The sequence below is a fragment of the Oncorhynchus mykiss genome, chromosome 8 (genome assembly GCF_013265735.2).
Source record: "Oncorhynchus mykiss isolate Arlee chromosome 8, USDA_OmykA_1.1, whole genome shotgun sequence".
Taxonomy (NCBI): domain Eukaryota; kingdom Metazoa; phylum Chordata; class Actinopteri; order Salmoniformes; family Salmonidae; genus Oncorhynchus; species Oncorhynchus mykiss.
In genome coordinates this window covers 21,317,112-21,343,491 of record NC_048572.1, presented here as the reverse complement: position 1 = coordinate 21,343,491, position 26,380 = coordinate 21,317,112, and the positions used below count along the sequence as shown (strand labels likewise).

At 42.7% G+C, this 26,380-nt stretch overlaps 1 protein-coding gene across 1 annotated transcript in view; it reads left to right on the top strand.

Moving 5' to 3' along the window:
• LOC110529587 (solute carrier family 35 member F1) overlaps positions 1 to 26,380 on the top strand; it is a 138,452-nt gene that overhangs the window by 42,112 nt on the left and 69,960 nt on the right. The window contains exon 2 of the mRNA XM_021611930.2: positions 21,134 to 21,309. Within this exon, the coding sequence (XP_021467605.1) occupies positions 21,134 to 21,309 (176 nt within the window). The remainder of the gene's footprint in view (positions 1 to 21,133; positions 21,310 to 26,380) is intronic.

Sequence of the window (26,380 nt, the reverse complement as noted above, 5' to 3'; positions counted from 1 at the left end):
GAATGTGGTGATTGACAGAGTCGAAAGCCTTGGCCAGGTCGTTGAAGACGGCTGCACAGTGTTATTTCTTATCGATGGCGGTTATGATATGGTTTAGGACCTTGAGCGTGGCTTGGGTGCACCCATGACCAGCTCGGAAACCAATTTGCATAGCGGAGAAGGTACAGTGGGATTCAAAATGGTCGGTGACCTGTTTGTTAACTTGACTTTCGAAAACCTTAGAAAGGCAGGGTAGGATAGATATAGGTCTGCAGCAGTTTGGGTCTAGAGTGTCTCCCCCTTTGAAGAGGGGGATGACTGTGGTAGCTTTCCAATCTTCGGGGATCTCAGACGATACGAAAGGTTGAACAGGCTAGTAATAGGGGTTGCAACAATTTCAGCTGATAATTTTAAAAAGAGAGGGTCCAGATTGTCTAGCCCTGCTGATTTGTAGGGGTCCCGATTTTGCAGCTCTTTCAGAACATCAGCTTTACGGATTTGGGTGAGGGAGAAATGGGGAGGCTTGGGCAAGTTAACCTCTACATCACCAGAGGAGGAGTAGGATAAGGGTACGGCTAAGGGCTATAAGAACTGGTCGTCTAGTACGTTCAGAACAGAGAGTAAAAGGAGCAGGTTTCTGGGTGCGGTATAATAGATTCAATGCATAATGTACAGACAAAGGTAGGATTTATTTTTTTTATTTATTATTTTATTTTACCTTTATTTAACTAGGCAAGTCAGTTAAGAACAAATTCTTATTTACAATGACGGCCTAGGAACAGTGGGTTAACTGCCTGTTCAGGGGCAGATCGACAGATTTGTACCTTGTCAGCTCAGGGGTTTGAACTTGCAACCTTCCGGTTACTAGTCCAACGCTCTAACCACTAGGCTACCCTGCCGCCCCAGGATGCGAATACAGTTGAGGTAAACCTAGGCATTGAGTGACGATGAGAGAGGTGTTGTCCCTAGAGACATCAATTTAACCAGGTGAGGTCACCACGTGTGGGAGGTGGGACAAGAGGGTTAGCTGACGCGTATTGAGCAGGGCTGGAGGCTCTACAGTGAAATAAGACAATCACTAACCAAAACAGCAATGGACATTAGGCATATTGACATTAGGGAGACAGAAGAAGTCTGTTGTTGTAGCCCCCTCGTGCGGTTACGCCGGCAGACCAGTCGTGATGGATCAGCAGGGGTCCGTGTGGTAAAATGGTCCAGGCCAATTGGCAAAATAGGTATAACAGCCCAAGAAATTGACTGAAGGACCACTTCAGCTAACAGTCCGGTATGCTCTAGACAGCTAGCGGGCCGCGGCTAGCAGATGGGCATTCAGGGGTCGTTGTGACGAAGGAGCCTGTTGAAAAAACCCCTCTGGCGGATTTCTTTGGTAGTCCAGTCGTGATGGATTGGCGGGGCTCGGTATTGGCACTAAAAGGGATCCAGGCCAATTGGCAAAATAGGTATTGTAGCCCAAGGAGTGGCTAATGGACCTCTTCAGCTAGCCGGTAGATGGACCTAGCATAGGCTAGCTCCGGTGATATGGGAAAAAAAGAGTCCGATAAGCTCTGGGTTGAAACACGCTGTACAGACTGGCAGGAATTGTCTTGGCTATAGGTTAGCTGATGACCGCTAGCAGTGGCTAGCTGGCTAGTAGCTAGTTAGCTGGCTAGCTCCTGTTGGGGGCTCCGGTTCTAGAGTAAAGAAAATAGCACATCCATACCACATTGGGTGAGGCGGATTGCAGGAGAGTATGTTGAAGTTGAGGTTAAGAAGAAAAAAAAAAAAAATATATATATATATATATACACACACACACAGTGGGGCAAAAAAGTATTTAGTCAGCCACCAATTGTGCAAGTTCTCCCACTTAAAAAGATGAGAGAGGCCTGTAATTTTCATCATAGGTACACTTCAACTATGACAGACAAAATGAGGAAAAAAATCCAGAAAATCACATTGTAGGATTTTTTATGAATTTATTTGCAAATTATGGTGGAAAATAAGTATTTGGTCAATAACAAAAGTTTATCTCAATACTTTGTTATATACCCTTTGTTGGCAATGACAGAGGTCAAACATTTTCTGTAAGTCTTCACAAGGTTTTCACACACTGTTGCTGGTATTTTGTCCCATTCCTCCATGCAGATCTCCTCTAGAGCAGTGATGTTTTGGGGCTGTTGCTGGGCAACATGGACTTTCAACTCCCTCCAAAGATTTTCTATGGGGTTGAGATCTGGAGACTGGCTAGGCCATTCCAGGACCTTGAAATGCTTCTTACGAAGCCACTCCTTCGTTGCCCGGGCGGTGTGGTTGGGATCTTTTTAAGTGGGAGAACTTGCACAATTGGTGGCTGACTAAATACTTTTTTGCCCCACTGTATATACACACATACACAGGACATGACAAGACGAAGACAAAAGACGCCTGACTGCTACGCCATCTTGGAGGTTACCACAACCATTTATGTTCCAAGGGATTATGTTAACATAACCATTAGCCATATTTGCGCTGAGTAGTTATAGCCTGTGATCGTGAACACATGAAAACTCAAATTAACATTTATATAACATTTCACAATATATGCTCCAAATGTACAATAAAACTGTGTAAATAAACTGAGAAAACCAATTCCAAAATAAAACAAAGCAACTGGGAATGTAACGTTGCTTCTCGATGAGTCAATCATCACAGAACTGTCTTTGGTGCTGCAGAAGATAATCTGCAGTCTCAACTCAAAATTCCTTATGGTCTGTGAGGCCCTTGAAAGCTTTTGTTAAATTAGCAACACTTACCCAGAGTCCTGCAAACACATAGGCTACCTTCATTTGTTTAGTGAACACCACACAATTCAACTTGTATTTTACCTTGTCTCATCTTCTTATCTTGGCAAAACATCTTGCTCTAGCGAGAATCTCTATGCCTCCACGTTGTCCTTGAAAATCATTTTCTTTCCCTTCCAAGTAAAGAGCAGGGTTGCTGGGAATGCCAGTGTGTGCCTGATGTTCTTCTTGTGTAGTGATTTATTCGCTGTTGCAAACTTCTTTCTCTTCATTGCCAGGTCCTTGGACAGGTCCGGGAAAAAGACAGCCAGCGGCCTTCCCACCTTCTCCCGGGCTGTAGATCTTAGGAGGCGGATGAGAACTGTTCTCGGGGGCCCAGGCATGGTTAAACTGCGATTGGTTTGTTCAATTTCTAATTCGTGACTGTCATCAAATCCAAATCCTTCTGCAATGATGTTCTGTACACACAAGATTATCACCAGCCTTACTTCCCTCTTTCAGATTAACCAATCTCACCGTGTTTCTCCTACCTCTGTTCTCAAGTTCTTTGCCACGATTCCTCAATATGTCCAGTTTTTTCTCGTGATTCTCATTACCCTTCTTCAGACGTGAGATTGCATCCTCCACTGTCGAAATCCATCCCTTTGCCCCATCCTTTCTTGTATCGCATCAAATTTTTCCTTTAGCTCGGTAGTTGTTGTTGTTTTTATCGTGGAGAAATCGGATGCAACATCCAACAAAATCATGTTCATCTTTCCCATTTGGTCAAATATGTCCTCCAGATTTACGTGTTTATCCATATCTTAGTGGGGGGATTCGGGAGGACTTGCTGTTTGTTTGCTAGTCAATGTGGCCTTCTGTGAATACCGCATTAGGATTGAATACGTTTTTAGCATGTGTCGACATTCCAATAACACCACTTTAGCGAGCTGTTTCAAAATGTCAATCAAATTTGGTGTGCTGACTACAACAGGTGCTGTACTTACTGTAAAATGCTTACTTACAAGCCTTTAACCAACAATGCAGTTCAAGAAATAGTTGAGAAAATATTTACTAAATAAATGGAAAAAATTAATTTCATTAAAATGACAACAATAACGAGGTTATATACAATGGGTATGTGCGGGTTAGTCGAGGTAATTTGTAAAGTGACTATGCATAGATAATAAACAGCGAGTAGCAGCAGTGTTAAAACAAAAGGGGGGGTGTCAATGTAAATAGTCCGGGTGGCCATTTGATTAATTGTTCAGCAGTCTTATGGCATGGGGGTAGAAGCTGTTAAGGAGCCTTTTTGGTCCTAGACTTGCCGCTCCGGTACCGCTTGCCGTGCAGTAGCAGAGAGAACAGTCTATGACTTTGGTGACTGGAGTATTTGACCATTTTTTTGAGGCCTTCCTCTGACACCCCCTAGTAAACAGGTCCTGGATGTCAGGAAGCTTGGCTACAGTGATGTACTGGGCCGTACGCACTACCCTCTGTGGCGTCTTACAGTCAGATGCCGAGCAGTTGCCATACCAGGCGGTAATGCAACTGTTCAGGATGCTCTTGATGGTGCAGCTGTAGAAATTTTTGAGGATCTAGGGTACCATGCCAAATCTTTTCAGTCTCCTGAGGAAGAAAAGGTGTTGTCGTGCCCTCTTCACAACTATTTGTGTGTTTGGACCATGATAGTTTGTTGGACACCAAGGAATTCGAAACTCTCAACCCACTCAATGTTAATTGGGACCTGTTCGGCCCTCCTTTTCCTATAGTCCACGATCAGCTTCTTTGTCTCGCTCACATTGAAGGAGAGGTTGTTGTCCTATAATCACACTGCCAGGTCTCTGACCTCCCTTTAGGCTGTCTCACCTTTGTCGGTGATGAGGCCTACCACTGTTGTGTCGTCAGCAAACTTAATGATGGTGTTGGAGTCGTGTTTGGCCCTTGTGGGTGAACAGGGAGTAAAGGAGGGGACTAAGTATGCACCCCTGAGGGGCTCCAGTGTTGAGGATCGGCGTGGTAGATGTGTTGTTGCCTACCCTTACCACCTGGGGGCAGCCCTTCAGGAAGTCCAGGATACAGTTGCAGAGGGAAGTATTTAGTCCCAGGGTCCTTAGCTTAGTGATGACCTTTGTGGGGACCATGGTGTTGAACGCTGAGCTGTAGTCAATGAACACCATTCTCACATAGATGTTCCTTTTGTCCAGGTGGGAAAGGGCAATGTGGATTGCGATTACGTCATATGTGGTTCTGTTGGGGCGGTATGTGAATTGGAGTGGGTCTAGGATTACCGGCATGATGGTGTTGATGTGAGCCATGACCAGCCTTTCAAAGCAGTTCATGGCTGCTGACGTGAGTGCTACGGGGCGGTAATCATTTAGGCAAGTTCGCTCCGCTTTCTTTGGCACAGGGAAAATGGTGCTGTTTGAAACATGTAGATATTACAGACTCGGTCAGGGAGAGGTTGAAAATGTCAGTGAAGACACTTGCCAGTTGGTCCATGCATGCTTTGAGGACATGTCCTGGTAATCTGTCTGACCCCGCAGCTTTTTGAATGTTGACCTGTTTAAAGGTCTTGCTCACATTGGCTATGGAGAGTGTGATCATACAGTCATCCGTAACAGCTGGTGCTCTCATACATGCTTCAGTGTTGCTTGCCTCGAAGCGAGCATAAAATGTACTTTATGCTCGTCTGGTAGGCTCGCGTCACTGGGCAGCTCGCGGCTGGGTCTCCCTTTTTTATTTTTTAAGCCCTGCCACATCTGACGAGCGTCAGAGCCGTGTAGTAGGATTTAATCTTAGTCCTGTATTGACGCATTGCCTGTTTGATGGTTCGTCTGAGGGCATAGCGGGATTTTTTATAAGCATCCGGATTAATGTTCCACTCCTTGAAAGTGGCAGCTCTAGCTTTTAGCTCGGTGCGGATGTTGCCTGTAATCCATGGCTTCTGGTTGGGAAATATACGTACAAGTCACTGTGGGGATGACGTTGGTGACCAAGCTGGTGACCAGCTCAGTCACCAGCTTCATCAATAAGTGGCCAGATGGTGCCCAGGGCCCCCTGGTGCCCTCCACTGCCACCCCCAAACCTGTCTGCTATGCTCTGCTCCCCAGCCCCATCTCTACCCCAAGTCACTGTGGGGATGACGTTGGTGACCAAGCTGGTGACCAACTCAGTCACCAGCTTCATCAATAAGTGGCCAGATGGTGCCCAGGGCCCCCTGGTGCCCTCCACTGCCATCCCCAGCCCTGTTTGCTATGCTCTGCTCCCCAGCCCCATCTCTACCCCAACCCAGCCCGGTATGCTCTGCTCCCCAGCCCTACCCCAGCCTGGTCTGCTCTGCTCACCATCCGTACCCCACGCCAGCCCTGTCTACTTTGCTTCCTAGCTCCACCCCTATCCCAGCTGTATCTACTCTGTCCAGGGTGGGGCTGGGGAGCAGCCAGGCAGAGAAAGGGAGAGCAGCCATAGGGAAGCTGCTGCTACTGTAGCACGGAAATGTAATCTGCTTTATATGGTGATGACCCATCCATTCTACAAGCCCATTGAACACGGTTTTGTTCCCAGAAAACATTTATCTGTGCAATTGAGCCGGCTGTCTCCAGTGGGAGGTGACCTAGTTTGGATTAAACAATCCTTCACACAACCCCCCTGCCCCCATTCCCCTTCTAAATTTTAGATGTGCCTACGGTGACACCCATGGTGTAGCCACTATGGTGGATGTGAGGTACCCCACTCCGAGAAGGCCTACCAGGGCACCAGAGCTGGAGTAGAGAGTAAGCTGGAGTAAGTTGTGGAGGTGTACCGCACTTCCTCCTTTCATTCCCAGGAGGATGGCTCTCTCTCGCTCAGTCATTTCATTGCTCCTCTATAGCTTTCCTGCAGTATCTCTTTCTCAATCTCTCTCTCCTGCTGTGGAGGTGGAGGTGTCTCTCAGTATTCTGCAGAGCAAGGCAGAGTGTCTATTGAAAAGGAGCCTCTCTGCCCGTCTCAAACAGGAGGGAATTAAATTGTATATTTACTCCTGGAAGAAGATGGAGCCTTTTATAGGTCATCCCGCCGATTCCGATCGAAACGGACTCAAGTCATTTGGGGTAAAATGGTGTTTGATTGGGCTTTGAGAAGGGAGTGGGAGAGAGGGAGGGTGGTGCACACACATGATGGCGAGAGGTCTGGATATGGAGGAGAGGGAGTAAGGGAGGGATGGTGAGAGGAAAATCAATGGTTGTGTAAACTTTTTTTATGAAAAAAACAAACAAGAAAAATATTGTTATGATTTTCTGGCCATATCGCCCAGCCCTTGCTGGGGAGGCTAGTCTGGGGCGGTAGCTGGGGAGGCTACTCTGGGGCGGTAGCTGGGGGGGGGGGCTACTCTGGTGCTGGTGGGGCTACTCTGGGGCTGGAGCTAGGGGGGGTACTCTGGGGCTGGAGCTAGGGGGGCTACTCTGGGGCTGGAGCTAGGGGGACTACTCTGGGGCTGGAGCTAGGGGGGCTACTCTGGGGCTGGAGCTAGGGGGGCTACTCTGGGGCTGGAGCTGGGGGGGGCTACTCTGGGGCTGGAGCTGAACTGTAATGAGCCTTTGTTGCTTCTAGATATGATTCACGGAAATGAATGGCCGGGGTGAATCACTTGAATGTACATTATCCCTTGATTTTCTTACCCATGAGTTTGAACTTTAATTGGTCTTTTTTTTTTTGGTGTTGAAGTCGTCGCTATTTTCTTAATTACATGCACCCTCTCACAATAACCTCTCACAGTGGTAAAATATCTGTGGTAAAATATCTCAAAGCAATCATTTTCAAATGCCCCTGACCTCCCTTCTTTTATAGTCTTATACCGGCTCATCAAATCCACCTTGAAGCACTATTTCATATGCTCTTCGACTCATCTTTGAAATGCAGACTGGGTCATTTTCTCAGGAGAAATGTCATTTATTTCCCTTAAAAATGGTCTTATAAACAATTCTATCTCTCTTTCTCCCTCTCTCTCTCTGGAATCAGAGCTTTAATGGAAAATGTTGTTAATCATAGATATGTGAATTACAGGGCACTCAAGATATGCTTTAGTGATTTATGAATATGTTTGACATCCACATCAGCATAGTTGACACAATTCATTTCAGTATATTGTTAGATGTTCAGTTACAGGCATTCTGCCTCGTCGCCTCTGCAAAGCTGACTACATAATGAAGTGATAATGTAGGTTTTAGAACTCGACAGTAAGTCTCGGATAGTCCTTATACTCTCTAACACTGCTTTTGGGTGTTGAAGCAGCAGTAGCTTCCTGAGTTTTCTCTTTTGTATCCTTAATCCTGTACATGGGCCTATTAAACAATCTGAATCTAATCCCATGTCTCCCACTCTGGGTGATTCAGCTGATGAAGTGTGTCCTCTCTGTTGTCCATATTCTTATTCTACCTGATTTGTCTCTGTGTGATCATAATTACTAAACTGAAGGCAAGAGGGGATTGACCACAGTGTGTTGTTTTTTTGTCCAAGGACAGCGATGCTGAAGGATGATTTTGCTTCTGTAGGGACTATGTTTGTGGAGAGGAAGTCAAAGGAAAACAAGGGTCTCCTAGAGAATATGTAGAGCGGAAGATGGACTTGGACTTGGTAGATTGATGCCTCTTCTATAAGGGAGAACTCAGAGAGATGCAACCCTAATTAATTTAGGCATCAACTAAGGTAATACTACCTGGAGAAGAAGAAGTCATTGGACAAAAATAAAAATATATCCATATTGAATATAATTTCCTTACAGTAAATTAAATTGGTTGCTATCTACAGTTGAAGTTGGAAGTTTACATACACTTAGGTTGCAGTGATTAAAACTCGTTTTTCAACCATTCCACAAATATCTTGTTAACAAACTATAGTTTTGGCAAGTCGGTTAGGACATCTACTTTGTGCATGACACAAGTCATTTTTCCAACAATTGTTTACAAACAGATTATTTCACTTATAGTTAGTTCACTGTATCATAATTCCAGTGGGTCAGAAGTTTACATACACTAAGTTGACTGCCTTTAAACAGCTTGGAAAATTACAGAATATGATGTCATGGCTTTAGAAGCTTCTGATAGGCTAATTGACATCATTTGAGTCAATTGAAGGTGTACCTGTGGGTGTATTTCAAGGCCAACCTTCAAATTCAGTGCCTCTGTGTTTGACATCATGGGAAAATCAAAAGAAATCAGCCAAGACCTCAGAAAAAAATGTTACATAATTCCACAAGTCTGGTTCATCCTTGGGAGCAATTTCCAAACGCCAGAAGGTACCACGTTTATCTGTACAAACAATAGTACGCAAATATAAACACTATGGGACAACGCAGCCATCATACTGCTCAGGAAGGAGACGCATTCTGTCTCCTAGAGATGAAGGTACTTTGGTGCAAAAAATGCAAATCAATCCCAGAACAACAGCAAAGGACCTTGTGAAGATGCTGGAGGAAACAAGTACAAAAGTATCTATATCCACAGTAAAATGAGTCCGATATCGACATAACCTGAAAGGCCGCTCAGCAAGGAAGAAGCCACTTCTCCAAAACCGCCACAAAAATAGCCATGCTATGGTTTGCAACTGCACATGGGGACACAGATCGTACTTTTTGGAGAAATGTCCTCTGGTCTGATGAAACAAAAATAGAACTGTTTGGCCATCATGACCATCGTTATGTTTGGAGGAAAAAGGGGGAGGCTTGCATGCCGAGGAACACCATCCCAACCGTGAAGCACGGGGGTGGCAGCATCATGTTGTGGGGGTGCTTTGCTGCAGGAGGGACTGGTGCACTTCACAAAATAGATTGCATCATGAGGAAGGAAAATTGTGGATATATTGAAGCAACATCTCAAGCCATTAGTCAGGAAGTTAAAGCTTGGTCGCAAATGGGTCTTCCACATGGAAAATGACTCCAAGCATACTTCCAAAGTTGTGGCAAAATGGCTTAAGGACAACAAAGTCATGGTATTGGAGTGGCCATCACAAAGCCCTGTGCGAGCGTGTGTGAGCAAGGAGGCCTACAAACCTGACTCAGTTTCATCAACTCTGTCAGGAGGAATTGGCCAAAATTCACCCAACTTATTGTGGGAAGCTTGTGGAAGGCTACTCGAAACGTTTGACCCAAGTTAAACAATTTAAAGGCAATGCTACCAAATACTAATTGAGTGTATGTAAACTTCTGACCCACTGGGAATGTGATGAAAGAAATAAAAGCTGTAATAAATCAATCATTCTCTCAACTATTATTCTAACATTTCACATTCTTAAAATAAAGTGGTGATCCTAACTGACCTAAGACAGGGAATTTTTACTGGGATTAAATGTCAGGAATTGTGAAAAACTGAGTTTAAATGTATTTGGCTAAGGTGTATGTAAACTTCCGACTTCAACTGCAAATCTCTATTTCTTTAGTGCAATGAAACCAAGCATAAATGTGCACCTATGGAATATGCTGTTTTCTGGTCATATCATAGCTAGGTTTTGATAGAGAGATGATTTATGTTTGACTGCTGCCAGTAACTGTGTGTGTATGTGTGTTATGGTGTACCATCAAATGCTATAGTTTGAACTAGTGATGCACGGATAATACATTTTTGGTCGATACCGATACCGATATTTACAATTTTAGTGGCCTTTTAAGCATTCTAGTACAGTTAAATAGTTAACACACACACATGGACGCAGTGATCTAAGGCACTGCATCTCAGTGCAAGACAACAAACAACAAGTGGCAACCTAGCTAATACTTACTCACAAGGATTCCTAAATCATTGCTAAGAATAATGAACATTACTGCAGGTTCTACTGGTCATTGTTTTTAGGCTGGTTGTATTGGTGCTAGCTAGGTACCAAGCTAAAGCTAGCTACACCAGAAGTTACAGTCAAACAAATTATTCTTTATTACAACGCAGTATTGTAAACACATCGTTCGTGGCAGGTGTTTGCAGAATTTTTGCACAGCTTTGACAGTGCTATTGTATCTTTTTTGACACGCAAAGACCCAAACAGCATTCCATAGTATGTATGTCGTGAAGCTAATAGCAGTGATGCTATTACTGTGTAACTCCGGTAGGGCAACATCTGAAAAATAATGCACTTGATAGTGTGTACCGGTGCTTGACCAGTCAGTGAAAGCCAACATCACCCACGACAGAGAACGATTGATTGTCAAGGGCAATGAATTCCATGATCTTGGCTTAAATGGATTTCGCCTTTTGAGTTGTCTCGCTGAAATGTTGGTACTCTTTCAAATGACTGCTCAACTTGTTGACTGCTCGATTCACACAGCAGACATTGTGGGCTAGTTTAGGAATGCTGTGTTGCACATCATGTACCTACATTATATAGGTATGCACGTCAGCTTTGACATCGGTTTTGCACATTGGCCGATACCGATGTTGGCACTTTTAGCTAATATCATCCGATTCTGATATGTTCACCTATCTCATGCATCCGTAGTATGAACTTCTCAATTTGCTCTTTAAGGTGAATACTGTACGTTTAGGTCCCTTAAACTCAACCCTGGACCCTTTTTCATTGTTCCCATCAGGGACTGATTTAGGGTGTCTGCAATTAATTATTAGGTAGAACGGAAAACTAGCAGGCTCCAGACCTCGTAGGGTAAGTGTTGATTACCCCTGGTTTAGGTGTTCAGAGTGTAACTCTCAGGGCCTGTGTAGGCCTACCTGTGCATTTGCAGATTTAAGCCAATGTGACTTGAAATCCCATCATCAGCAGCTGCTAATGACCTAGCAGTACAGTGTTATCAGCACAGCAGTTTATGTACACTAAAGCCCTTTGACACTCAGCTGGATAATGCAAGCTAACAAACATTACATTGCCCTCCCAGACTCTCATCTCTGCTTCTCCTAGTGTTATGAATCTGGCTCCACACAGAAATGCTCACAGCCTACAGCTGTAATTAAAGGTGTCTGGGAGAAAATTGGAAAATAAACTCTCCACAATAGGCTTCTGTAGCTGCAGAGGAAGAAAGAGAGGCTTGGAGCAGTTGGATATCTCTGCTCCATCAGATAATGTCGTTATCTCAGAATTACCCACCAACACAGCCTTGGTGGAACCCGTGAAGAGTTGAGAAACTCTACATTACACATCAATCGATAGTAAACCAAATGTGGGAGTGGTGAGACTGCTTTGCATTTCAGCACAGAGAGATGAGCATGAAGTATTTGATCTTTAGGGTTTTTGGTCATATTTAACATAGGCAGAGCAAGTATAGTCAATGATATCAACACCTTAAGTAGTGTGTCTCATAAGCAGCACCTCTGAATATTATCTAAGTTGAAACACTCAGGTCAGGTTACTGTTGTGGCTTGTCCTTAGCGTCTCAGTTTTTTAATATCAACTTGTCTGTGGAGCTGGAAGCGTTGCATGCTAATTCCCTCCTGCTGAAATGATCAGTCCAGGCTCCAGGAGTAGCAGTGGATCTAACTGGTTTCCCTGAGTTGACTGTGCGTCTGTCTGGTTTACCTCTTCATGTTTGTATCATATTATTGTGTACCTAATTTCAAACGCTGGCATTTGACCTTTTCCTCTATAAGGACGCACATACTTCCTATTATTTCCCAGTCATTCCTAATGAGATTTTAAATGAACTGAGTCAAGGGAACCAATATTAATGTATATCGACTGAGTCAAGTGTATGCAGTGGTGACCCGTCATTCCGGGCAGGTGTTTTGAGCCCCACATTTCTAATAAAATAAAAACACCTTTTGTTGTTGTTGTGGGGGGTTGCCTGTTTTGCATGTTATTTTGGCATTAATACACATATCAGTGTCTCATATCAGCTTGCCAAGAATATAAAAAATAATTGAGTTAATAAAGCCGCATACAAACACAGTCTTTTCTTTCTTGAGTAAGGCAGCTCCAAAATGCAGGTGCTTCAGTTGTTCTCTAGTTGCTTCATGATTGGGTAATGTTCTCTAGTTGTGCCGAGATTGGCTGTGTTCTGTTACTCTACGTCACCGTCAAATCTAAGGGTAGTCCTCGAAAATTCAAGCCCCTTGGGTGCTGCCATAGAGTTACATTAGACGTGCCCATCCAAGAAGGCTCAAGGTCATTGGCAACAGATCAAATGACGTCAAATCATGTTATAAGTATAATAGCGTTGATTGGACTGATCATGTCAACACCATACTTTCAAAATCTTAGCTAGCAAGCTAGCAGTCATCATCATGAATCAAGTTGACAATCTACTGGCAAATGCTTTTTAATCTTTGTCATTATGAAAATAAATAATGAAGAGAAATTATAGGTAAAACGTATCGGTGCTCATTGGCCAGTGGACAAGTTGGAAATCGCAAATTCAACAATGAATGGTTTGGAAGGAATTAGTGGCTAAGTGCAAACATGGCAAAGCAATCACTAGCCTGCTATTCAGTAGTGTGGCTGTGTGGTCCCAAGTAGGGTTTAAGGGTCTCTTTTCCAAGCTTAAAATGATAGACATTCAACATTGGCCATGCTGTCAATCCAGCATGATTTCTGCTGCGCTCAAAAAACTGTTAACTGGGAAATCTGACTTCGGTGAGTTCAAGACAACTGGGAACTCGAGGGGGGGGGGGGGGGGGGGGGGGACAGGGAAAATACGTTTTGAACGGTAATCCTACTCTAAATTTTAAGTCGGGACCTCGGGCTTCTTTCTAGAGCTACAACCTGAAGATCACTGACGTCATCATGATTTGACCTTGTTTTTTTCCGAGATCCCAGTTGTCTTGAAAGGGCCATAAATCCAGAGAATGGCAGACTTGGATGACAGTTTGATGACAAAATTTGCCCTCGAAGGATCGCCGCGCCACCTTCCTGTTCAAATGAGCACAACGCAGCAAGGTGAGTGCAAAAATGTCTGGAATGCAGCTGCATAAATGATGTAATATGCCAGGGAGATATGTATACTGTAGCTAAGAAAGTAATACTAACTTAACTGTATGTTAAGTACCCTGTGTATATAGCCTTATTTATCATAAAAATGCATTGTTGGTTAAGGGCTTGTAAGTAAGCATTTCACTGTAAGGTAAAATACCTGTTGTATTTGGCACGTGACAAATAACATTTGATTTGATGTTGTGTAGTAAAATATTTGTAGCCCGTGTGCCTCACCCTAATCATTTGATATTTTTACCCCTCTTAATTTCACCTACTGTTCTGACTTGGTGGAGCACATGTAGCCTAGAACCTGTTTTAGAGAAATGTAATCATCAACTATTGTAAGAACTTTCATTGTCGGCTTATATGCCCCCTTTATTTATTCTACAGTTCTGACGCTGTTATGTGATAAGCAAAAAAAAAGTATAGTCAGGCCTCCTGAGCAGTGCTAGCTGTGCCACTAGAGATCCTGGTTCAAGTCCAGGCTCTGTCGCAGCCGGGAGACCCATGGGGCGGCCACAATTGGCCCAGCATCATCGGGGTTAGGGGAGGGTTTGGCTGGCAGGGATGTTCTTGTCCCATCACGCGCTAACGACTCCTGTAGCGGTGTACAGTGTTTCTTCTGACACATTGGTGTGGCTGGCTTCCGGGTTAAGCAAGCAGAGGGTCAAGAAGCAGTGTGGCTTGGCTGGGTTGTGTTTCGGAGGACGCACGGCTCTCGACCTTTGCCTCTCCCGAGTCCGTACGGCGTTGCAGCGATGGGACAAGACTGTAACTACCAATTGGATACCACAAAATTGGGGAGAAAAGGGAGTATACAAAAAATAAGTATAGTCTGATATCAACACCACCTGTAGTGTGTCTCATAAGCAGTACCTATGAAAATTTACTAAGATGAAACACTCAGATCAGGTCACTGTTGGTGCTTGTCCTTTTTTAATATCATAACTTGTCTGTGGCACTGAAAATGTTGCATGCTAATTCCCTCCTGCTGAAATGCAGTCCAGGCTGCAGGGGTAGCAGTGGATCTAATTGGTTTCCCTGAGCTGACTGTGCATCTGTCTGGTTTACCTCTTCATGTTTGTATCATATTATTGTGTACCTCCTTTCTTTGGCCTTTTCCTCTATAAGGACACACACACTTCCTATTATTTCCCAGTCAATCCGAATGAGATTTTAAATTAACTGAGTCAACGGAACAAGTATTAATGTATATCGACTGGATTGCGTGTATGCCTGTTTTTTGGTCCTTTACTACAGCTCTGTACTGGATATGCAGATATTACATTGGAGCTGCTTTACATTTGCACATGTCTCTTCCAGTGTGTGTGTGTGCCCATGCGTGTTCTCCCTGGTCCCTGTGCCTGTGTGTAGGTGTAGAGGGAGCAGTGAAGGGGCTGATTTGTGCACTGTGGTCTGTCTACGGAGGGAGAGGGTTGTGTGTGTGTGTGTGTTTAGACTTGATTGACAGCTCTTTCTTAATCCCTTTCATCTCCAGCCAGGACTGACAGGTCCCACTACTGTATTTCACCACATACACAATCAAAGACTCCACAGGTGGCCTGAGAGGTGGTGTGTGTTCAGGCTTGGGCCAAAACAAGGGAATAGAGTGTTATAGCCAATAGCAGAGCACCATATGGGAATAAAGGAGGATGTCATTGGCCAGAAGTAGTACATTTTATGGAGAATAGGGGTTCATTTGAGACCGCACTGTACAGTAAGCCCAGTGAGGAAGCTCAGTGTCCCGAACCACCTGTTGAAGAAGGAGAGGAAGCCAGGCTAAGTGTCACAATGGCTGATGGTATAAGGGCACATCGCGAGACCCTGATGTAGACACAGGAGGCAGATGGTTAGAGTCTTTGTAGTTTAATTATAATCCAAAAGGAGAAGGCAAGAGAATGGTCGTGGACAGGCAAAAGGTCAAAACCAGATTCTGAGTCCAAGAGGTAAAGAGTTTAGTTTTTTTTTAAATTTTATTTTTTATTTTTACAGGGACAGTGCACATTAATCAACGTTTCAGTAAAAGTGCCGGTTTTAGCCAGCCGGCTAATTTTCAACCGCAGTCCCTGGGCAGGTTATTAAAAACAATTACAATATAGACAATAGCAGCATAGAACAAGTAAGACATAGCAACATAGGACAAGCAAGACATAGCATACAGACAGAGCAACATAGGACAAGCAAGACGTAGCATACAGACAGAGCAACATAAAACAAAAAGCAGCAAGACAAAATTCATAAAAGCAACAAAGTGTTTCCACACCTCACAAGCTACAGACAACAGACAACATGGAAAGCGGCAACACACAGCTAGGGACCATGTTCACAAATCTGATTGACCTTTAGCCATGTCTTCAAGCATTTTGTGAAAGTGTGATATGTGGTGCAGTTATGTGTGTCTGATGGCAGTGTATTCCAGACATGGGAAGCTCTCACAGAGAATGCAGATTTACTAAAGGTGCTTTTCCTTAGGGGAACTATACAGTCACCTCTCATGGCAGACCTTGTGGATCTGCTGCCATATGTCTGGGTTTTCTGTTTAACAAAAATATTGAGTGGAGGGGGAGCCAGGCCATTAAGGATCTTGAATACAAGACATGCGTCGGTGTATTGCACAAGATTTTCCCAACTCAAGAGCTCATGCTTTCTAAGAATGTGACAATGATGATGGCTATTGGGCTTCCTATCAAGCACTTTGAGAGCCTCTTTGTAGACAGACTGAATAGGTTTTAATGTTGTACAGCAAGCTTGGGCCCAACTAGTCAAGCAGTATGTTAAGTGGGGGAGTATCATAGATTTGAAGTACAGTTTTGCTACCTCTGTAGTCAAACAATTTCGTATAAATCGGAAATTAGCTAGGTTGAATTTGGTTATTTGAATTACCTTTTTCACATGCTTTTTAAAAGAGAGGTTGGAATCAAGTATGATGCCAAGGTACTTAAAATCGGATACCACCTGGAGCTTCTCCCCTGACACATAGACATCTGGCTCAGTAGCATCTGTTGCCCTCTTTGTGAAGAACATGCAAACAGTTTTTTTCACATTGAGATGCAAACACGAGTCACTGAGCCACTTTGTAACCTGGACCATTACAGTAGTGAGTTCTTGTGCAGCTTGTTGTTTGCTCTTTGCGTGCACATATATCACTGTATCATTTGCATACATTTGAACTTCAGACCCAATACAGACAGAAGGCAGATCATTAATGTACAGGCTGAACAGGAGGGGCCCCAGTATTGACCCTTGGGGCACGCCCACATCATAGCTACGAGTGGGCGACAGCTCATTGTTCACTCTGACACACTGAGTTCTGCCTTCAAGGTATGATTTCATCCATCTCAAGGCATCAGGGGAAAAGTTGAACTTGGACAATTTTGTGATGAGAATCTCATGGTTAACAGTATCAAAAGCCTACCTTAGGTCCAGAAACACAGCCCCAACAGCACCCCCTTTGTCCATCTTGGACTTCACATTTTCCAGAAGAAAGCAGTTGGCCGTTTCTGTGGAGTGTTTCGCTCTGAAGCCAAACTGCATGGAGTGTAATGTGAAGGGGCTGTTGTTGAGGTGGGCAATCAGTTGTTCTGCTACACACTTTTCAACAACCTTTGACACCACAGGTAGTATACTAATGGGCCTGTAGTTACTCACGTCAGCAGGGTCACCTGATTTAAAGATGGCCGTTATTATGGCCGACTTCCATACCCTTGGAAACACACTGTGACCAATAGATGTGTTGGTGACCTTAGTAATGGGGCCAATGAGTGACTCTTTGTAGTTTTTAAGAAAGGTAGAGTCCATCCCAAACACATCTTTGGCTTTAGAGTTCTTTAGTGAGCTAATCACCTTGTTCACCTTTGACTCAGAAACCTCCCTTATGATGAAGACAGGTTGAGTGCCATTCACTAGCACTGAGCCCAAGAAACAAGTGGAGGGGTTCTGTGTCAGTGCCCTGACAGAGTCAAGGCTATTGCTATTTCGACTGCATCCTGTGTTAGATTGTTATTCACCATGATTTCTAGTCTTTTTGCCGTGTTACTATGGTCTTTCCCTGTTAACTTTTTTAGATTCTCCCATATCAATTTAGAATTTCCCTTTGCTTCACCAATTATGTTAATAAAAAAGTTTGCCTTGGCCTGTCTGATTTCTTTCATCACCTTATTTCTCAACATGGTAAACCTACATCTGTCATGCTCTAATTTAGATTTTAGGGCTATTTTTAGAGCATAATCTCGTTCTTTCATCAATTTCCAGATTTCTCCATTTAGCCAAGGAAGAGTGCTCTTTTGGCCAGGTTTGGATTTGATTTTCTTTAGGAAGCCATTTATTGTAGTCTGGATTGTGGATAGAAACACGTGACTATCAGCTTCCACGTCTGTATAGGACAAGAGATCATTCCAGTTTATTCCCTTAATTGCTTTTTCAAAATAGTTTAATTCACTCTTAGGTATTCTGAGTTGATCCGGCTTTCTAAATAGCTTGCGTACCAGAAACAGAGTCAGGGATCACATATAGCGACTCTGGTATGTTTGAAGAGTCAAAATCTATCCTGGAGCCGGGTGAGTCGAGAGAAACCATAGGACCATAGCACTCACCCACCTCCACAGCGGCGACGACCAGTGGACGAGGCCATCCACCGCTCTCCACTCCGGTGCGTATCACTGGCTCGGTGATATTGGGCCCAGGATTGAGTTGTACATCCCCGGAGAGCAGGAGGGTAGTGAACAGGTAGTTTAACAGTTTCCGATAAATGTTGGACTTGTGTTTGTTACGCCTAAGCGGTTCAGTAGAATAAGGAGCGAGGTAGACTTGGCCATTATTCAGAACATTATGGTATGCTGTGTACTGTCCGCTCCCGTGGAATGGTGAACCAATGTGTTTGGTGTTGATATTCTCCGGTAGTAGACTGATTGTGTCATCCCAGCAAGGACGCACCGAGATTATCAGTAGAGCAGCTACATAACTGACAATCATGGCAGAGTACTGGAGATAAAACACATAATTGCGCTTTAACTCTTTGCATGAGTTACTTAGCTGGGATCGGCGTACACCTGATGGTTTAGATAAAATTACAGCATTCGAATGAGAAGCGGCACCTGCCGCACCACCCTGTCTTCCGTCCGCCATTTTGTGACAGACAGGCTCGATGTCAGGGCAGGCAGAAGGGTCAGGCAGGCGGGTACTGAGTCCAGAAAAAACAGGCAAGAGTCAAAACCGGGAAGACTAGAAAAAAAGAATAGAAAACAGAAGCACGGGAAAACACGCTGGTTGACTTGAAAACATACAAGATGAACTGGCACAGAGAGACGGGAAACACAGGGATAAATACACTGGGGAAAATAAGTGACACCTGGAGAAGGTGAAGCAATCATAAGAACAGGTGAAACAGATGGAGGGTGTTTGGAAATCCTGTCCTAATATAAATCCGACTGGAAGACCTGGATGTGCCTCACACAGCTGGAGACGCTAGGTTGTAATGAGTTCAGAAGGTGACAACTCTGTGGGAGACAGTGGGATGGAGAGATGGGTCTGTGGTTGATATGGACACATGTTGATCTGCTGTTGTAGCTAGGGCCATGAGTTTTTACCAGACCATGTCACCTGACCATGGAAGCCTAAATACACAGGCATAAGGAAGAATACACACTTGAATACACACTTTCAAATATTTTAAATTAAAGACAAGAACCTTCTGTTCACTGGCCATGCCGTTACAGTGCATTCGGAAAGTATTCAGACCCCTTGACTTTTTCCACATTTTGTTACGTTTTTGCCTTATATTAAAAGGTATTAAATAAAACATGTTCCTTATCAATATACACACAATAACCCATAATGACAAAGCGAAAACAGGTTTTTAAATACCTTATTTACCTTATTTACAGAACTATTCAGACCCTCGAAATTGAGCTGAGGTGCATCCTGTTTCCATTGATCATCCTTGAGATGTTTCTACAACTTGATAGGAGGCCACCGGTGGTACATTCAAATGATTGAACATGATTTGGAAAGGCACAAACCTGTCTATATAAGGTCCCACAGTTGACAGTGCATGTCAGAGAAAAACCAAGCCATGAGGTTGAAGGAATTGTCCGTAGAGCACCGAGACAGGATTGTGTCGAGGCACAGATCTGGGGAAGGGTACCAACATTTTTTTGCATTGACGGTCCCCAAGAACACACTGGCCTCCATCATTCTTAAATGGAAAGAACATTTAAATGGAAGAACTGAGCAATCGGGGGAGAAGGGTCTTGGTAAGGAAGGGGACCAAGAACCTGATGGTCACTCCTGAGCTCCAGAGTTCCTCTTTGGAGATGGGAGAACCTTCCAGAAGGACAACGACCCTAAGCACACAGCCAAGACAACACAGGAGTGGCTTCAGGACAAGTCTCTGAATGTCCTTGAGTGGCCCAGCTTGAACCCGATCGCGCATCTCTGGAGAGACCTGAAAATAACTGTGCAGCGACGCTCCCCATCCAACCTGACAGAGCTTGAGAAGATCTGCAGAGAAGAATGGGAGAAACTCTCCAAATATAGGTGTGCAAGGTTGTAGCGTGTTGTAGAATTACAACATTATGTTAATCACATTACTTTTATATTAGAATGTATTCCTATATTAGTACATTCACGGTCTGTTTTTCTGAGGGGAGCCTCTGAGGTTTAACGCTGAAAGTAGTTTTATGATGGCTTGGTGATAAGCTGAAGACTGCATTCCATTCTATGATTAGTGTCTGTGTGCCTGTCTGCCAGTGCCAGGCAGACCCTCCCTCCAGTTTATTTCTCCCACATGGCAGATGAATACTGGACTCCATTATTCTGAGGGAAGGGCCTAGTATCCTATGTTACATTAGCATTTCTGTATAAACAAGCAGTAAATGAACTAGAAACAGAACATTTGGTGTAATTTAAATCTTGATTTCTGTTGAATGAGAGGACAATGTACCTTTTTTGTATAATTTCTACGTATGTTCTTTGTCACAAGGACTCAGGCAGACTATAAAGAGTTGTAACCTAACCCTGTTTATTTGGGCTTTAACTTTACAACATTGGGTGAACGTTAACGCTCCATTACTGTAGTAATTATTAATAAAGTTTGCTAGTTTTGAAGAAATCTAAAAGTCTCTCCTTTGAATAGAATAATTACCACGACAAGCGTCATACCCAAGAAGACTCGAGGCTGTTATCGCTGCCAAAGGTGCTTCAACAAAGTACTGAGTAAAGGGTCTGAATACTTATGTAAATGTGATATTTTTTGATGTTTTTATGAATTTGTTAACACTTCTAAAAACCTGTTTTTTATTTGTCGTTATGTGGTATTGTGTGGATTGAAATAAGAAAACAATTTCATACATTTTCGAATAAGGCTGTAACGTAACAAAATGTGGAAAAAGTCAAGGGAATGTACTGTAGTACACAAGCTGCGTTTCAATGCCCTTTCCAGTCTATGGTTTAGTAGCTGTACTGTAATGCCAGTGTGTAGTAACACTGTCTTCTATCCTGCCTCTCCTCTCCAGGGAACTTCTGGTAACTCTGGCTCTGGGCCAGGTCCTGTCTCTGCTCGTCTGTGGCATCGGGCTGACCAGCAAGTACCTGGCTCATGAATACCACGCCAACACGCCCGTGTTCCAGAGCTTTCTCAACTACATCCTGCTGTTCCTAGTCTACACCACCACGCTCGCCGTCAGGCAAGGTACGACACTGGACACGCATGTAGTCATGGAGGCACACACAGACACAATATTTTATTATGTTCCCCAATTCTTCCTGGGGTCCAAACAGGAAACAAAACACAAATAATAATATACATAACACTACATAATATAATGCAAAATACAATACAAAATATAAAAAAATGTCTCTCTTCACAGTACCCAGCAAGGTGTTCTTTTATCAGTTTTTTTTAACTGGTTTTAATGCTAGCTTGAGTTACCAGGGCTGGCGGAGTTTAATGTAGTCATGGCTCTATTTAATACTGTGCGTTTCCAAGCCTCTGTGCTGGACCTGGGGACTGTGACGAGATCTCTGGCTGTAAGTCTTGTGTGGTACCGATGAGTGTCTGAACTTGAATAGACAGTTTGATACCTTTAACCCATCAACACATCGGACAAAGACCAGTCAGTCTCTCCTCACCTTTGAGCCAGGAGAAATTGACACGCATACCACTGACATACCACTGACTCCATGTAAATCTAAGTGCAATACGTGCTGCTCTGTTCTGGTCAAACTTTAATCTTCCTACAGTTGAAGTAGGAAGTTTACTTACACCTTACACCAAATACATTTAAACTCAGTTTTCACAATTCCTGACATTTAATCCAAAAAAAAATCCCCTGTTTTAGGTCAGTTAGGATCACCACTTTATTTTAAGAATGTGAAATGTCAGAATAATAGTAGAGAGAATTATTTATTTCAGCTTTTATTTCTTTCATCACATTCCCAGTGGGTCAGAAGTACATACACTCAATTAGTATTTGGTAGCATTGCCTTTCAATGGTTTAACTTGGGTCAAATGTTTCTTGTAGCCTTCCACAAGCTTCCCACAATAAGTTGGGTGAATTTTGGCCCATTCCTCCTTACAGAGCTGGTGTAACTGAGTCAGGTTTGCAGGCCTCCTTGCTCACACACGCTTTTTCAGTTCTGCCCACACATTTTCTATAGGATTGAGGTCAGGGCTTTGTGATGGCCACTACACATCTTGACTTTGTTGTCCTTAAGCCATTTTGCCACAACTTTGGAAGTATGCTTGGGGTCATTTTCCATTTTGAAGACCCATTTGCGACCAAGCTTTAACTTCCTGACTGGTGTCTTGAGATGTTGCTTTAATATATCCACATAGTTTTCCTCCCTCATGATGCCATCTATTTTGTGAAGTGCACCAGTCCCTCCTGCAGCAAAGTACCCCCACAACATGATTCTGCCACCCCTGTGCTTCACGGTTGGGATGGTGTTCTTCGGCATGCAAGCCTCCCCCTTTTTCCTCCAAACATAACGATGGTCATTATGGCCAAACAGTTCTATTTTTGTTTCATCAGACCAGAGGACATTTCTCCAAAAAGTACAATATTTTCCCCATGTGCAGTTGCAAACCATAGTCTGGATTTTTAATGGCGGTTTTGGAGAAGTGGCTTCTTCCTTGCTGAGTGGCCTTTCAGTTTATGTCGTTATAGGACTCGTTTTACTGTGGATATAGATACTTTTGTACCTGTTTCCTCCAGCATCTTCACAAGGTCCTTTGCTGTTGTTCTGGGATTGATTTGCACTTTTCGCACCAAAGTACATTCATCTCTAGGAGACAGAACACGCCTCTTTCCTGAGCAGAATGACGGCTGTGTGGTCCCATGGTGTTTATACTTGCGTACTATTGTTTGTACAGATAAACCTGGTACCTTCAGGCGTTTGGAAATTGCTCCCAAGGATGAACCAGACTTGTGGAGGTCTACAATTTTTTTTTCTCTGATTTCTTTTGATTTTCCCGTGATGTCAAGCACAGAGGCACTGAGTTTGAAGGTCGGCCTTGAAATACACCCACAGGTATACCTCCAATAGACTCAAATGATGTCAATTAGCCTATCAGAAGCTTCTAAGCCATGACATTTTCCACGCTGTTAAAAGGCACAGTCAACTTAGTGTATGTAAACTTCTGACCCACTACAATTGTGATACAGTGAAATAATCTGTCTGTAAACAATTGTTGGAAAAATGACTTGTGTCATGCACAAAGTAGATGTCCCAATCGACTTGCCAAAACTATAGTTTGTTAACAAGAAATTTATGGAATGGCTGAAAAGTGACTTTTAATGACTCCAAACTAAGTGTATGTAAACTTCCGACTTCAACTGTGTGTCCTTCTTTACCATACATGACCACACAACTGGGCAGTAGTCCAGGTGTGACAAAAGGGCCTGTAGGACCTGTCTGGTTGATTTACAGTGCCTTCTGAAAGTATTCACACACCTTGACTTTGTTGCAGCCTGAATTTAAAATGGATTAAATGTCGTTTTTTTGTCACTGGCCTGCACACAATATGCTGTATTGTTAAAGTGGAATTATGTTTTTCAACATTTGTACAAATTAATAAAAAATGAAAAGCTGTGAAGTGTCTTGAGTCAAAACGTATTCAACCCCTTTGTCATTGCAAGCCTAAATAAGTTCAGGAGTGGAAATGTGCTTAACAAGTCACATAATGAGTTGCATGGACTCACTCTGAATGCAATAATACTGTTTAACATGATTTTTGAATGACTACCTCATCTCTGTACCCCACACATACAATTATGATTCTAACATGTATTGACTCAGGGGTGTGAACACTCGTGTAAATGAGAATTATGCATTTCATTCATTAATTTGTATTTTTTATTTTAGCATTTTCCAATTAAGAACATTCAAAACAAAAATAAAAAGATATTAGACCATATAACAGTGACAATAATCTTACAATAACCATATATATACACAATAAATGAAAGTAATAATACCTGCCGTAGGCTACATGTGAAACATTACGTGAGGATTATTTAGAGATACAATCAGTGCCAAATTCTGTCAAATGTCTAACTTATTCCTCAAGCAGTAAGTGATTTTCTCCAGTGGGACACAACTTTTTACTTCTGATAGGCACATTGCAACTGGCAGGGGGGAAACCGATTTTCCATTTCAAGGCAATACATTTCTTGGCAATTGCTAGCAATATTTCTATTAGCTTTATAGTATGGCTTTGCCTAAGATTGGAATTAGAAAAGTTACCCAGTAGACAGACCTCCGGGACTAAAGGGAATGGAACCCCATGAATTGAGAATATGGTATCGCATACCCCCTGTGTAGTTTTGAACACTGCCAAGTGGATTGGAGGAATGTTCCTTCATCTGAGCCACATCTAAAACATCAGGGTTGAACTTGTGCAATCTAGATAGGGTAATGTAGAGCTGATGGAGGGTAATGTAGAGCTGATGGAGGGTAATGTAGAGCTGATGGAGGGTAATGTAGAGCTGATGGAGGGTAATGTAGAGCTGATGGAGGGTAATGTAGAGCTGATGGAGGGTAATGTAGAGCTGATGGAGGGTAATGTAGAGCTGATGGAGGGTAATGTAGAGCTGATGGAGGGTAATGTAGAGCTGATGGAGGGTAATGTATTTAATTTTTAATAAATGTCTAAAAACATGTTTACACTTTATCTTTATGGGGTATTGTGTGTGGATGGGTGAGGGAAAAATGTATATTTAATCAATTTTGAATTCAGTCTGTAACACAACAAAATGTGGAATAAATCTAGGGGTATGAATTCTTTCTGAAGGCACTGTAGATGTCAAGAAAGCAGCACTTTATCATGAACAGACCTCTTAGATTTCAATAGAATTTTGATTAACCACATGACAATGCTTTTGAGATACGAAGACATTATTATAAATGAAATTAAACTGTTCCATGAAAATGTGCATATGAAAACCATAACTGGCATGCAGATCGGTAGAAATTGTAAAATAAATTGGCATTCCACATGAGAAAGGTTGCAGACTCCAATTGTAGCCAATACCGGCAACTTCAGGAAATTAAAGGCAGAATCTGCGAAAGTCAGCAGGAGTTTGAGGAGGATGTTCGGGTGAGGTTGTTTTTTTGTTTTTTTTCCTGTTTTGGAATATTTTTTTCGTCTGTACAGGATTGCTTTCTCAGTTTTCTCCTATCACAGCCATTAAAGTCATTATTTTACTCCTGAACTTATTTAGGCTTGCCATAACAAAGGGGTTGAATACTTATTGACTCGAGACATTTCAGGTCTACGTTTTTTATGTAATTTGTCAAAACATAATTCCACTTTGACATTATGGGGTATTTATTGTGTAGGCCAGTGACAAAATCTCTTTTTAATTCATTTTAAATCTTGGCTGTAACACAACAAAATTTGTTAAAATTCAAGGGTGGTGAATACTTTCTGAAGGCTGTTTATTGTAAAAACCCTGTCCTCTCGGTGCATCTAATCAAACTAGATTACATTATATATTTGCTATGCTTAATGGGATACGAGCTGGAGATGAATTGGACATGAAAGGACTTGTATAAACTGGAGACAGTTTGCAGCTGGGGTTTGTGTTATCTACTGACTTTCATCATCGCTATGCAAACAAGGCTGATTTCCGTGATAATTTTACTGTTTTAACAAGTTTTGTTTAGCTAATAAAATGAAAACATTACTTCAAACTACTTTTGGGTACCTTGTTGACAAGTACAACATGAAATCCATGTCTTTTAAATGTTACGGTTTGTAAATTTGACAGATGAGTGCAGTGTTCCAAGCATTTCGCTACACCCGCAATAACATCTGCTAAATATGTGTATGTGACCAATACGTTTGATTTGAAAATGAGTAATCTGCTTGACACTTTAAAGTTACTTATCTTACAGAACACAAAGTCAGCTCATTTCCACTCCATTCATATGCAAATCTGTTGGATTTATACGCTGGCTTGTCTGGCTGTCATGTTTTCATTTTAACCTGCCCAGTCTCTGATCTACACTGAAATAATATCATTTCAGTAGTCCTCTCTTATGATATATGTTTTCAATCTCACATAACACATTAATACACCCTTGTGGTTGAATATATAGTAAACCCTCGTGGTTGAATATACACGTATCTAGTAGGTCCTAGGACACAACAATGAATAATGTGGAGCAAATAAATAAAATCATAGGATAACTCACAATAATGAACACCTTTTGAGACAGCTGTGAAAACCAACCTGGCAATATTTAAGATTTTAATA